Here is a 15311-nt window from a genome sequence, read left to right as displayed (position 1 = left end):
TGTTACTGGGGAGTTGGTTATTTGGTGGAAGGGACCAGTTTATTGTTAGTTATTATATAGCATCACTGAATGTCTCTGCTGCAATCACAGGCTTTGATTCCCACTCATGTAGACATACTTTTAATCTGGCTAGCTTTGGGACCGGAGCAGTGACGCTGTTGCAGCAGGCATGGGCTAGCCTTGCTGGTGATTACTGAGGGTTCTGGGTGGGTTCTGGGTGGGCTTGTACAGCCCATGGTGGAGGTCACCTCACGTGTTTGTAAGAGAGCTCACAGTATGAGATGGGAGCCAGACACTCATGTGATCTGTGTGACATGTTTCAGAAGTGTAAATCAATACATACAAGATGGCTTTCTGTACATTTGATGGGATGAAACCAATAGAGTTTTATTGAGAATAAAAACGTATTGGATTTTTTGACCAGTGTTTTAGAATTTCACAGAAAATGAGATCCATGCAATAGGTCTTTATTTTTAAACCAGCCTATAGAATTCTATAACAAGGATACAAATCTCTATTCACTTATAAAGACTGGTCTTAAAAAATCCTATGGAAAGGTTTCCATTTTCTGTTATACTGTAGGGGAGAGAGTATCATATAAGCATACGGGGTCGGATTGGGAGGTAAAGAGCCTGCAGATTGGGCCAGGGGAGAATCTACTCTGTGTGGGAACCAAGGACCCCAGCCTGTCTTGGCACAGGCAGAGTCCAAAGTCTGAGCCAGCTATGGTGATTCTCAGTTGTTGAAGGCTGCAGAGCAGCCCATGGAGGGACGGAAGAGCACTAATTAGAACAGCTCTCACAGCAGCCTAGTTTATGATGGGGGGCTGCTCTGACCCCTAGAGCAGCCCAGAAGTGGGTGGCAGAGAGGTGACTTAAAGCCACCTTGACCCTCCCTTCTCTTCAGCTGTGAGTTCTGGACTGTGCGTTTTGGTGGTTGACAGCACAGAGACTTCAGCTTTGGATCCTACGACTATACCTACAATTGAAATGCTGCCCTTGTGCAGTGTAATGCAGCCAGCCAAAGGAGTTTAACAGCCAGAATAATGGCTTGAGTCCTGTTTAGAAGATGACCACTAACATTTCTGTACTAGCAGGCCCCAACTTGACGGGGAAGCTGGGATATTGCTCCACCTTTTTGAACTTTTTTTTTATCACATTGGCATTCTTAGCACTGCTTCCATAAATCATTTAATAGCTGCCCTAGTCATAGAAAAATGTACAGCTAAATCATAAACGAATGCTCCCCCGTCTCATTGGAGGAAAACATAGTAAATTAGCCCGGTTTGCATGCAAGTCTTCATGCATATAGATCTTGGCATGAACTAGGGAACAATAAGCTGTTCATGTCAGAACACTTGATTCAAAGAACAGAATAAGAAAGCTATTGATACATAAGGTATTATCTTACCAGAGTCTGCATAGATGGTTAATCAGATGGCTCCCTCATGTGCCTTCAGAGAGCGTGCGACACTTTGCAGCAGAAAACCCAAATCTCTCCAAAGGCTTTGGCGAGAAATGAATGTAACATTTTGTATCTCTTATTGTTCTGCATTCAGAAGGCCATGGTTTGGGTGGATTGCTATATCTGTGGCCATGCACTGTGAGAGGGATGGATCTAGCCATATATTGAAGCTGTGCACCAGGTTAACATGAAGTAATGTCCGGGAGACATTTGTTGAGTCAAAGAAAGGGTTTCCCTATGGCACAATTTCAGCTCCTGAGTATCTTTAGCTTATTGCTGTCAGCGTAAAGTTGCCAGAAAGCTTATGTAATTACAGCAAGGAGCAGATTGCTTCTGCTGCTGGGTGGTTAGCTACTGTCTTGACATCCCATGAAGAAGAGAAACTGCTGGTCTTGCTGACACTGAGAGTCACCAAACCAGGTTCTCAAGTGCAAAGAAGCACCCCCATAGAATGGCATGCAGTTACAGCAGCTCTGCTGACTACTATAGACTGAAACTACCAGCAACCCCAAATGTTAGCTCTGTTTACCGCTTAAGACAATTCATTGAGAATTTGACCTCAACATCAGAGTATTGCCTGCTTGACCTATATGCAATGTGGTTGTAACCATGTTGGTCCTAGGATATTAGAGAGACAAGGTGGGTGAGGTAATATCTTTTATTGCAACAACTTGTGTTAGTGAGAGAGACACGCTTTCAAGCTACACAAAGTTTTCTTCAGGTCTGAGAAAGGAACTCCCATTGTCACAGCAAAATGCAAGGTGAGTCTTTTGGAAGTTGTCACAGTTCCATTGGAGGAACAGAGATCCCTCTCTGGAGATGGTTCCTGCAAGAAGGCAGGAGAGATTTTTTGGCTGGGAAGAATTGAATGAGATGATCTGATTATGGTTCAGGACAGTGACCTAACCGTAGATTAAGGAGAGAAAGACTACTGTCTTTTTCATTCCATTTGAGGGATTTGGATGGCTTGACACAGTCTTCATTATCTGCCCTATGAGTTGTGTGCTCTGTAAAATAAAAAAACATAAAACACAAAATTCAGGCAACTTCCCTAGCAGAGGGAACTCTACCATCCTGCAGTCAGTCAGCTTGCTTCAAAACACCTTTTGGACTCTTCACAAGTGGCCTGCAGGTGCGGGAATAGGAATTGAGAACCACTTACCAGCCTTTCAGAGCCTTGGTCAGGTTGGGGAATGGGCATTCATACTGGTCTGTATTTGTATTGTGAAACAATTTGTATTTAGAACACGTACCAAGTAGTTTTGTTTATGTAGTTTGTGGAAACTATTTGCCTATGAATAAAATGGATTTATAGAGTTTTTTATCTCCAAGTATCCCCAAAATATTACTGTGTAAGCTGACAGTGATGATTCTACAAATGGTACTGCAGAGTTTCTTGCACCATCCTCTGAACCATTTGGCATTAGCCACAGTCAGAGAGACAGGATACCAGACTGGACCATTGGTCTGATCCTGTCTGGTAATTCCTATATTTCTATGACATTCAAGTAATTCACATTCCTCACCTCATCTGCCATCTCATTAGCCATTAAACAGCAAAAAGCAATGCTGCCTGCCATTTTAGAACAGGAAGTTAAGAAGAATATTGTATCCATTTGAATGTGCAGGCTGAATGTAGGTAGCTAGGCTGCAGTTCAATGAGTTGGAATTGGGCCAGGATGTTCTGGTTAATAACTCCACTCTAAGTGCCACAGGATTTTTAATTGACCAAGAGTGATCAGGAGTGTAGTTTTACATCTCCTCTAACAGAGGTCACCTTCAACTGTCTAAAATATCATCCTCCAACGCTCACACACTGACATTTCTGACTTGGAGAGAAAAGTATTACCTGCTGATTCATCATTGTCACTTCCTATAGCAGGTTTCAGAGTAGCAGCCGTGTTAGTCTGTATCCGCAAAAAGAACAGGAGTACTTGGGGCACCTTGGAGACTAACAAATTTATTTGAGCATAAGCTTTCATGGGCTACTTCCTATAGCATCTTTTCTCAAGTCTGTACTACAAGCATGGATCCATCCCACTCCTACTTGGGCATGTCTACACAATGGAGACTGTCTGGCATAGCTATGTTGCCTCAGATATGCTGGCATAACCCCATAGTGTAGATGCAGCCCACCCACTTATCTCTCAGTACAGGAATACCACCTCTCTGAACAACAATAGCGACAGTGAAGGAAACACTTGTCTGTCAACTTACCCCCAGGACAGCCACAGCCAAGTTGGCATGGCTATGTCAATCAGGAGTGTGTAGCGGTGTAGACCAAACCTTAGCCAGTGAAATCTCTTGTGATTATAGCATATGATGTAGAAACCTGAAGGAAGTGTAGATGGTATGGTCCATTATGGTTTGGAAAGTAATAAATGAATAATAATTTATTAAACAATAACTTGCTCTGGAGGTACAATCTGATGATCAGCTAAAAGAACCAATTAAGGCTTTAAAGAGACAGATCCAACAGTAATGGGTGATTTGAACAGATTGCAAGTAAATTTGATATGCTAGCTCCAATAATAAGGTTAGAGTTTTGAGTTTGCATAGCTCTGCTTCCTTATACTTCCTTACACTTGCCTGTCTTCAGGAGAATTTGCTTTGAATAGCTCATAACAGAACACTTTAGCAATAGTGAATTTCCATAGATCCAACTTCCATAGTTAGAGCTAACATTAGGAGATAAATGAAACCAAGCAGAGGATCTGAAAGAAAACTGGGCAACAATTTCAGGACATTGTAATTTGGAAGAATGTAGGAATCCTGGGATAAATCAAACAAGGGAAAGGGACTCTGGTGCACTGCACTTCTGCTTTCTGTGACAACAGTGCTGCAACATAAATAACCTTGACTGTTACACTTAAAAATCAGCTCGGATCATACTGCTCAGCTGCAGCAATAAGAACATTTTAAACAATAGTGATAGCCAATTGGTTTTGATGTTAAAAGTAATAATAAATATGAAAGCCAGATTTTTAAACCATGGGTTTTCCTCCCCCGCTCCCCCGCAAAGTTCGCTTGAGTTACATCTCTGCCTGATTATGTGGGCACAGTAAGAATACTGGGTGTCTGACATCAATTGCAGGCACAAAATTATATCTGTAGTTGTGGATGTAGTGAAAGGTATAATGCAATCCAATGGCTAGAAGTTGAAGATAGACACATTCAGGCTGGAAATAAGATGTAAAATTTTAATTGTGAAAATAATTAACCACTGGAACAATTTATCAATGGTCATGCTGGAGTCTCCATCACTGAAAATTTTGAAATTAAGATTGGATTTTTTTTATAAGGTCTGCTCTAGGAATTATTTTGGCAAAATTCAGTGGACTGTGATATACAGGAGGTCAGACTAGGTGATCACACTGGTCCCTTCTGGCCTTGGAATCTATGAATCTACAAAAACTGATAAAATAAGAAAGGGAGGTTGAGTTGGAAATCAGACCCTGTTAAGACAAAATTGTGTTATTAATGTGTACAAGTCTACATAACCACCCCACAACTAGCTTAAAATTCTAGAGAGATCCAGTAATGTTCTGTCTGCAAAATGTAAAATCAACTTTCTTGCTTTCCCTGTGGAAAGTGTAATGTATAGCAATAGACTTTAAAGGGAACAGGCTACAAAATGTGCCAAGTGGAAGGTCAACCCAGACAGACAGTGATTATCTGGGCAGAGAAAGCTGCCCAGTAAGATGGAGAGGCATCTGAGAGTGTAAACTAAGACTCTTCTAAAATGAAATCATGAAAATCATCCAGCAGTTAATCCAGGCAATCACTGCCTCAGGACCCAGTCCAGCAAGCTACTATTCATATGTGGGGCTCCATTGAAGTCAATGGAGTTCCACGCAGGCTCTGGGGCCTGCCTTCATGGAGTAGTTTTCAGTAACAGGTCAACCTTGGCCTGTTCTTTCCAGGAGCGGAGCTTCCCCATTTCCATAACAGGAGTTAGGGGCATGTGGCACATCACAGGATCAGACTGCCCTGTGTGAGAGAATATTTTCGCAGGAATCTTTAACAGAGGAATGACCAGCAGTCACACATGGAATAGAATAAGAGGCCCTTCTAGCAAAACAGGTGATGAGCAGCATTGCAAGTCTCTGTTAGAAGCCAGGATTAGTACTACCTGAAGTGGATGAGGTTCAAAGGATTGTGCTGCTGGTTAAAGCAGTAAAGAGAAGTAAATTCCATACTCTGAAAATCTGCATTACTGAATGGTCCAGGATTTACCACTATGTCTTGTACAACTAGATCAGGCAAGTGGTGCTTTCATGTTGTTCTATTTTTTGTTTTAAATAAAGGATAAGGAATAGTGTGTAGGTTGCAAGGGAGATCAGACATTCCAGCAAATGCAAATTTGAGGAAATATTCAGGAAAGGAACTTCTGTGGGTTTGTAGTTGTTGTAGGCAACTGGCTATTACCACACACTGTCCTGGGTCACAGAACTAACTAGATACATTGAGACTGTGGATGCAGAATTATTATTGCAAGATCATCAAGATACTATGGCTATTAGTACATTATAAATGCATTAGACAGATAGTCAGCACTGAGGGCCTCATGAGACGTTTCATTAGTAGCTGAGGGCCCTCAGCACCTTGTGTGATTGGACCTATGGTGGGTACAGGAAAATTTGCTGTCTGTCCATGCAGGAGGTGGAGCTAACAACATCCCAGTTTACTGGGTTGTGGTGAGTGTAGGGTGACCAGATGTGCCGATTTTATAGGGACAGTCCCAATTTTTGGGTCTTTTTCTTATCTAGGCTCCTATTACCCCCCCACCCCCGTCCTGATTTTTCACATTTGCTGTCTGGTCACCCTAGGTGGGTGCCAGTTATGATATGGATTCAGAAGCAGAACTTCCAATACTACAGTAATACAGACTCTTTCAGTGATGTTTAAGAACAGTGTCTGAGGTAACCAGCATCACACAACATACCATTATTTGTACTTACAGCAACAAGTCTGTGAAGTGCCTGGGAAGAACTGAAACATATCACACAGGCTCCCTTCAGCTCCCACTGAAAGAAGTGCAAGGATGTTTGTAAACTGTCAGGTGCAAGCAATGCTGCTGGTTGGAATAGGTAGTGGGAAGAAGTCAATTATATTTGTAACACTGATATGTTTGTCAAATGAAACTTCAAAGAAATCATTGAATAAACTGTTAGACAATTGGAAATTTCATAATGTGTCCCATCCATACAAAAATGCTACACAGTGTAATTCTGAATACTTCTGCCCTATTGCTCTTTGATGGTGACCTGAACGTTTGCAGAGCTGAAAATCTATTATCCTTTTCAGGTACTTATACTGCACCATCAATGTCTTCTTTAAACAGAGTAGTTCTTAAGCTCCTACCCATTTTGTGTGCAATGAAAAGCAATGCATTCTGCAGCATGTCCTACAGGTAAATGCAAATCTTAAACGTACACTTGAGAGCCCTCATTCAGCAGAAGTTTACTTCAATTGGCCTGTCTTTGACTTTCCTTAGCTTTGTTAGGGATATTACATTCTTGGACACTTGAGTGTTGCATTGAAGGACAGATATGGATAGAACCCACACCCTCTGCAGAGGATTTTTCTGCCATGTTGCATGTTGTCTTACAATTTTTAAAAAAAAATTGCATCGAGGAGGAGTGAAAGGGGGTCCCCTAACACATTAGGAAAGCTATTTAAAATTAATGAAGTACATATTTGCCAAATTATTTATTAGGCATTCTAGATGTAGTCCAGAGTATGTCAACACAAATTCAAAAGTCTCTCATTCTTTCTATAAATCAACTATAAATGCCAATTTCCAAATAGTCATTACACTGGAAGTTCACAAGCTCATTTGTCTCTCCACTTCCCTACAGAGAGTGTGTGGCCAATATCTTTATGCATTGATCACTTCCAGTCATTACAGGGGAAAGGCCAAAAATCACACGTGTTTGCTGAGCAAAAAAATGTCTAGGGTCCTAATCTGTATATTTGTGGCAGATTTTGTCATCTTTACTCAAAACCGTCATGGGATGATCAGACCTACAAAGAACTGATGTGTCCGAAATCATAAAACCAAGTAGCAGGATTCTTCTCTCATTAGCGTTAAAAGTTACCCTCATGATTATGTAAAACATTACTTCCAATAAAACAAACATCAGTATAAAATGATCCTTAGCTGCCTTGCCAACTCCAGCTAAAAGCTCCACAACAAACTTAGTATTTTAAATAACAAATAAGCAACACACAATAAATTGCCCCTTGGAATACATTGTCCCCATATTGAGATCAGGAGTAGATTTGGATGGCTTGACTACTACTACTACTTGATTTTGTATAGGCAATTTAAGAAGTCCTTGTTAGTAAAGAATATCACTTCTCTATCCTCTGGAGCCTCCAGTCATCAGCTATCCTCCATCATCTGGCTGATGAACCTAGTTTGGCTGGACAGAGAAGTGCACATTCACAGTGACTTTTGCTGCTTAACTCTTGCAAGCGCTGAATCTCTCTCTCTCTCTCTCTCTCTCTCTAATAGGGAGGGTTGCGGGCAGGAAGGGAAGAAATCTCTGAATTCCTAAACATAATACTGGACTTTGATTAAGCATCCCTGCAGATTTTGCTGTGTGCTTCAAAGGAGCAGTGTGTAACTGGTAGAGTACTGTACATGCTGCTGAGGCATTGCAGTGTGTCCCCCCTCCCCAATCTTTTGATGGAATAGACACTGAGCCAGGAGCAGAACAGCTGATACCAAGCTGATTTGCAACATTTGTGGTGGTAGCACGATAGGGTGAAGAGACATCCATCAGGACACTTGACTCCAGGTTCTCTGATATGACAAGCATCCTAATATTTTTTTTGGTCCATGATTATTGCCCATTTCGTCCTCATAAATGCATTTTCCTTAATTAGCTTCCCTATCCCTAAGTGTCCAACAGCCTCTTCTCTCCCCTTTCCTTCTAGCCCTAGATCGTGGAAATGATTCCTCAAAAAAACATATTGACTTGATGCAAGGCAGACTTGCACTGACTCTCTGGATGATGAAACAACTGGTTTGCAGAGTTAGTTCTGAAAGCATTTGAAAACTCTACACTACTTTCAGCCCACAGAAAGGACCCAGTGAATATCCCAAGCCTGCATGAATGTTAGCAATGCAGCAGTGGCCAGTGGGAGGAGGGAATGATGAGACATTGACTGGAAACTTGACTGCTGAAGCCCAGAATTTCAGGGCAGATAGCAAATAGGAAAACTCTCTTTTTTACATGTAAATAAAGAAGAAACTGTTGCAGGGGCCATAAAAACCGGAATGCCCACAATGCTATGTACGCAACCTCACTTTTCAGAGGAAAACACACACTTTAGAGCAGGATCAAATATGGCAAATAAATTAAACCAAAGCTACCGCAAACCTCTCTCGCACCCTCCCCCTTGCCCAGAGTCACACAAATGCCTGCATGTGTTCCTTCAGCAGCAAATAGGGTCTGAATCTGAGGAGATGGGGAATCTGAGTGGGGAGGGTGGGAGCAGTTTCAGTGATAATGTGGTTGGAAAAACCTGGTATTTTTAATACCACCACTTAGTAATATAACAGCTTTTTACCTTGGCAGGCAATGTATATTTATGAGTAGCAGTGAAATGTATTAATAGTTCTGTTATCATTGTGAGATGAGAGCTGCCAGGCGCTATTAACACATTCCTCTATGTTTCAGCTGTTGATTAAGAATTCAGTAGACCTGTGAGTTTCTCAGTACTGCAGGTTGACAATGTCAGTGCAAATATTCTTATACCTCTCTTTAAAAAAAAATAGATCTACAGTGAGAATGAAATGCTCTTTTATTTATTCCTTCCTAAATGAGTACATTTAGGGCAGCAGTGGTTCAAACTTCCCCTGCATAGCCTCCTTCTGCTCATCATACCTCAACATCTGACCTGATATTTCTACAAGAGGGAAGGCATTCAGATTTGAGCCCACTCTGCTAATCCAAACAAGGGTTTCAGTTGTGATGCAGCCAGGCTCCTGTCCATAAGGAACTGTACTGCTGACACCACTATCTCACTATAAATAGGCCAAATAGCTATCAGTTAATAACAACTGATATTTGGTTAATACCAGTCTGGGCCAGATTTGAGGCATTGATGATACAGAGGCTAATGGCTCTGTATGAAATCATTCATTTATTTTAGACAATGCAGATTGATAAAAATGAATGGCTCTCTGTGGCTTGGAATCTTCCTTTTTGTTTCTGCCTAGCACCATCATGCTGCCTCTGCATATTTTTGTACTTCTATCATGCATTCACTTTTTAGGCCCTACATTTCCCATCTTACACTCCCTGGGAATCATTTCTCTCTCATTTTAATGAAGAGCTTAGTGGAGACTGTTTCTGGATGACTGTTTGTATGATGCAATATCTCCCCAAAGCCTAATGCTAACACCAACACATTTCACATGTACTGAATGACTCTGCAGAAAACTGCAGAACTGAGACCAATGATTTCTGTAGAAAATGTTGCCCAGAGCTGTGTTTCAGGGCATATTATTTGCATTAGATTTCAATGTGCTAATGTTGCACTTAGCTGTGGCTCATTCCAAGTGAAATCTCACCATGATGACTGCAAAATTGAACCTATTATTAAAAAACAAACAAAAATGCAAATAATGCCACAGAAAATCATGCTAAAAATATATATAATGTGGGTAACTTTTTGGACAATTAGTACATGGGAAAATAAGTGCAATTTATATAATTTTAAATGATTAGCATCTCTTAGCTCCAGTGCAGAAGCTAAAAGAGCAATTCTTGTTTGGTAATGGCTATGTGTGGCCTTTCTTTGCATAATACTTCAGGCATGCAAATTTTAGTTGCTTTGACACACAATTGTTTAACCATTTGACCTTATGGGGCTGTTATAATGTGTTTCTCAAGTTATACTGCACAAGTTAAAACACCATGAAGCTGAATTTTTAAAGTATCAGAATAATTCACTTTCCCCTTATTGACTGTTGATTTTTACTAGTCTAGCATTTGAAATTCGTTAAGTACATTGCACACACACTCACTTACATACAAATGTTTTATTATTGAAAATACTTCCGTGGGTGTCCCATATTGAAACTGCAACCAAAGTACATATTAAAAAAATCAAGGCACAGTAGGGTGTTTGTCACAATATATTAATTGAAAATTAATCTTTCTTCAGACATCTTGAAATGTTTGCCAGAGCATAACTAAATAGCTGAAGAGGTCTGTGTTGTAGAATATTCAGTTTCGTATATTACAATATACAGTTGTGGAAATTAATTAACATCTTTTGGTGCAAAACCTTTAATCTTTGAATTTTTGTGTGTGACTACAGTAGACGCAGACTATTTTAAGAGATCAGGAGAAAAAAAGAAGCATTATTCAATAATACTTACACCTGGACATAACAATTGTTTAATTGACTTTTACAAAACACAAATGTACAGTAAACAGTTCCCTTCCCCCAGTAACTGCAATCAATTCATGGGGAAGATGCAGTCTTTGATGAAGCTCAGTGATACGTTAGACTTTCTATACAAAAGCACTCAAGGTTCAGATGCTTGTTCAGTACAAGCATTAGTGTTACACTGGAACAAACATGTTTTCTTCTCCAGAAAACTCAGGTATGTAAAATATATGGCATGGCACAAATCCTGTTTTTCTTACATAAGTAGGCCCATGGACATTAGGTTGCAAGTGAGCCCATAAGATAAGCAGCATCTGACCCTATGCATGTACTTAAAACTGAAAATATGAAATCTGACTGTAAACATCCCTAATTTTTGTTATTTCCCCTTTGTTTCTGGATGAATTTTCTGCCCATGGACGTAAAGGCCACATTCTGTCTTCATACCTGGTTGTATGCCCCACTGGGGCATGAAGTATGGCAGAATTTGGCCAATAGCTTTAGCTATAGATGAAGGCAGGAACAGTGGTTGTCCTTAAATAGCTACCTCAGCATATGTAGTACTTCCATATATTCACTTAGGGAATAGCACAAATACTGAGGTAACATTTGTCTAGTTAACCAAGGGCTTGTCAAATCTTTTGCTCACACCTGAAAAAGCACTTTTGTGTCAGTATAGCTTATACTAGCTCCCCAGATGAAATGAGCTGTACTAAGAAAAGGACTTTTGTGTTTATATAACTGCATCTGTACTAGGGCTTTTGCAGATATTAAAATGTCGCTAAGAAAATCACACCCCTATGTGATATTGCTATACAGGTAAAAGTTACTAGTGTAGACCAGGCCTAAGACAACTGGCAGTTCATTAAGGATGGCCATTGAATAGTGCAGAGTGACGGAGCCCCACAGAGCTCACCTGAAATACCCTTGCTGTTCCAGTCCCTGGCCTGTCATGAGTGGAGCTGCTAAAGGTGTGGTGGTTTGTGGTATGAGGAAGTCTCCTAGATAAAAGTTTTGGGGTTCTCACTTTCAGCTGCTAAGGTAGGTTGTAATGTCGGTCTCAGAGATGACTGGCTAACAGCAGCCCTCTACCAACTGACCACTTCCTCTCTTACACATTCATCCTTTCTTGTTTAAACCTCAGTTCCCTCTCTAGGATACAGGGTGTTATTTGCACCGATACTGCTGTAGAAATGGGTATTAAATTGATTGAGAACTGAATTGCTGTAGCCAAGATGGCTGGAAGCCATTGAATTAGACCATTCTGCCCCACTATGGCTGGGGATATTAGAAAGTGTAGCGTATGAATTGAAGCCTACCATATTCTGTCCCATTTTGTCAGTGGGCTCAGCGCTGAGTCCCAGAGGAACGGATCGACTCACCGAGTTAGAGCCATTAACGTACGCGGCCATACTGGAGAGGAAGTTGTTGAGGCAGGGGCTGCTGGAAGATGGCGGAGAAGATCTCTTGTCAGGTGAACTGTCAGTTCCGGGTGAGGAGCTTTCCAAGAGATCCTGGTGTTCGGCAGCCTTGGGACTGCCACTTAAGGTACTGTCCTCTGATTTCTCAGATGCAAGAGATGCTGTGCTGGATCCAATGTCAGACTTCCTTTTCCTCTTCCGACGGAAATTTCCATTGTCAAACATCTTCTCACAGTTTGGGTCCAGAGTCCAGTAATTCCCTTTTCCTGTTAAAAGAGACCAGCAGATTCTAAATAGAAAGACAGACACAGGCAGCAAAGAATAGATCTTCTGGGTTTAATCTCAATCTTTCTGCTTCACAAAAATAATAATAAAAAACAGCAATTGTTTGATACCCTGCAAAGAAGTCCCTGGTCTTCAGCAAAGGCTGAAGCTTTGGGCCAGATCCTCCTCAGTTCTTGCCAAGGTAAAACTTTTAATGAAGTTGATGGGAATTTTACTTGAGTATAAACTTCAGGACTTCACCCTTTGTGTTGGCAGCACAGGGACCAAATCCTTGCAGCCCCATAGGGTCAGTGGCATAGCATTGATTGCTAGACAGAGCAGGATTTGCCTCACAGTGACACACAGTCATTCAGCTGGCTTCAAATATGTCCCAATAGATGTTGCTGGCTAACAATAAATAAAGGAACAGCACTGTCAAAAAATCAGCCAAGAGTCTGGGGACAGGCAAGCAGTGATGCTATTTCTAGTTTAAAAGCTGACTGTTTAAACCAAGCAAAGCAAACAAACAAAACCCTTCCCTGTTTTTGAGAATTGTTGTTGACTCCATAAAGCAAATGAATTTTCTTTGACAATTTCCTTTTGTCTTAATGCATTTCCATTAATTACTGATTCACATACAATGTGCCAAATGGCCTGTGAATGTCTCTTGCTCAGCTAGACTGCTTGTGTGCTTGTTAAGCCATGTGTGCTCTGCACACTGATCAATATTCAGGAAAACCTACAGCAGAGAAAAATTGCCTTCTGTGCCAGGCATGCTTCATTAGCTACACTGTGGGTCAGAGTCAGATCTCGGCTACATGGGTGTGAATTCCAGAGCAACTCTGCCAAAGTCAGCAGAATTACTTTGGATTTACAGTGAGGTGAGACCAGAATCTGACCCATTGTGTCTTTTTACAAAATATATACAAGCATGCGGGGGGTGGGGGAAGAGAAAATACTTCAAAAATGTACCTGGGTCATCTTCGTCTCTGGGCACTTTCTTAAAGCAATCGTTGAGAGACAGGTTATGCCTTATGGAGTTCTGCCAACCTGCCTTGCTTTTGTTATAGAAGGGGAAGTTGTCAGCCACATACTGGTAGATCTGGCTGAGTGTTAGCCTCTTCTCCGGTGCTCCATGGATGGCCATGGCGATAAGCGCAGAGTAGGAGTAGGGTGGTCTCACCAGCTTCATCAGCTCCTCTTGGGAAGGGAGAGGAAGCCAGCCCAAATCAGTACCCCCCAAACCATGCATGTTAGGCAAGAGCTGCCGTTGCATCCCATAGGACTGAGGGATGAAAGGACTGGTGTTGGATCCTGGTAGGTATGACGGTGGGGTAATGGAGGGTCCATTTAGCCAGAGGTAAGGGTTGGGAGTGGTGTAGTCCCCAGATTCAAAGTTTGTTGGTCGTTGTGGGCTAGGAACGTTCTGTGGATGAAAAAAGTTTTCATAATAGATGTTCATCTCAGGAGGCTCCTGGCCAATATTTGGAAATTGCGGGCTGCAGCGTGGTGGAGACTGTGTCTGCAGATCAAATGAGCTCATAATCTAGCACTAGCAGTCTACCCAGTTACAACACACCTGTGTTAGTCCTTCCCTGAGACAGGTGCATCACCTGTGCCCTTCCTCAAGTACTTATGCACCTGTAAATGTTTAGGTTTGTGTTCCGTGCTCCGCCCAGTCTGCCCTGACTGGCTGGAGATTAGAGAGATATCCTTTTTGGAATGTTGGCAGTCCAGGCCAGTAATTTATGTCACATCAACCAAATTTGAAAGTTACAACTGTTTATCTTTTTTAATGAATGGAGGAATTTTCCACTAATATGACTGACACAAAAAAGTTTAACGTGCTTTGAAGTTAAAGTTCATAACCAAAGTAAAAGCCACCTTCTCCTACCCTTTTACAATACAATATTAGCTTGCAGTGCATCTCTTTTAAAGGGCAACCATTATGTCCAGCTGTGTATAGCACTTTAAGATGCAAAAGGCATTTTCATTGTGCAGTAAACAATAGGTACAGCATAAAAGGTCGTATCTTCTTTGCCTTTGTAATTTTAAGTTTTAACTGCCTGCTACTATACAATTCCCTCTAGATTTACAGGCACTCAGAAAATGACAGGTTCTGCAAATGTTTGCTCATGTGATCAGTCTCACTCAGTTCAGTGAGATTACTCACTTGAGTAAAAACTACTCAAACCATGTGCAATAACTGCCCCTAGGTGAGAAGTGGTTGGCAATAATATTTGCTGCTTCCTCCATAACACTACGTTCTCTGGCCTGATTCTGCAAGCTGAACTGCATGGGGTCAAGGATCTGCCCTGTGTGGCTCAGGGGTTATCTGATCAGGAGATCATCTGCCCTTAGAACCTCCTTAACAGAAATTCCAGGAAGAAGAGAGACACTTTTCAACAAAGCTCCTATTCCATCATACATTTAAAGAGTTTTGTTTAGAACTCTATAAATACAACTGGTCCCTTAAAATCAGAAATTGTTAAAAAAAAAAATCTTAATTGGCAGCTTGTATGTACAAAGAAGGAAAAATAGAGTTGCAACCCCCAAACTCTTTTGCCAGTGTGTAGCTAGCCCTTAGATTGTTAAATTGCTTGCTTAGGGGTTAAAACCCCAAGTGTACTTTCTCTCCAGGGACTAAGCAATCAATAAGATTTAGATTTTTTTTCTTATCTCTAAATGTATTCATCAATACTTCGCAGAAACCTACCCACATTCTTTGGAAATATAGTCCTCCTGAGTAAT

The 15311-nt window shown here is 41.2% G+C and overlaps 1 protein-coding gene and 1 long non-coding RNA gene across 7 annotated transcripts in view; one reads left to right on the top strand and one right to left on the bottom strand.

Annotated features, from left to right (window-relative positions):
* LOC120369960 overlaps positions 1-6587 on the top strand; it is a 50171-nt gene extending 43584 nt beyond the window's left edge. For all 6 annotated transcript variants that reach the window (XR_005583529.1, XR_005583527.1, XR_005583526.1 and 3 more), the window contains one exon: positions 6428-6587. This is a non-coding gene — a long non-coding RNA (uncharacterized LOC120369960). The remainder of the gene's footprint in view (positions 1-6427) is intronic.
* Positions 6588-10546: 3959 nt separating this feature from the next.
* On the bottom strand, positions 10547-14162 carry FOXI1 (forkhead box I1). The gene is made up of 2 exons (XM_039483827.1): positions 13533-14162; positions 10547-12562 (listed from the first exon to the last, which is right to left on the bottom strand). Exons 1-2 carry the CDS (start codon positions 14101-14103, stop codon positions 12009-12011), a joined length of 1125 nt encoding a protein of 374 aa, XP_039339761.1. The 5' UTR covers positions 14104-14162; the 3' UTR covers positions 10547-12008.
* Positions 14163-15311: the final 1149 nt, after the last annotated feature.

Source organism: Mauremys reevesii, linkage group 8, assembly GCF_016161935.1.
Source record: "Mauremys reevesii isolate NIE-2019 linkage group 8, ASM1616193v1, whole genome shotgun sequence".
Classification (NCBI taxonomy): Eukaryota; Metazoa; Chordata; order Testudines; family Geoemydidae; genus Mauremys; species Mauremys reevesii.
The sequence above is the reverse complement of the archived record's forward strand: the minus strand, read 5'-3'. Positions and strand labels throughout refer to the sequence as shown.

Bases quoted from the DNA above. Each gene is read 5' to 3' on its own strand.
- FOXI1 (XM_039483827.1), bottom strand. From the start codon at position 14,103: ATGAGCTCATTTGATCTGCAGACACAGTCTCCACCACGCTGCAGCCCG. The intron at 12,563-13,532 runs GTACATTTTTGA...CTCTTTTAACAG, and splicing joins CAGAGACGAAGATGACCCAG to GAAAAGGGAATTACTGGACT.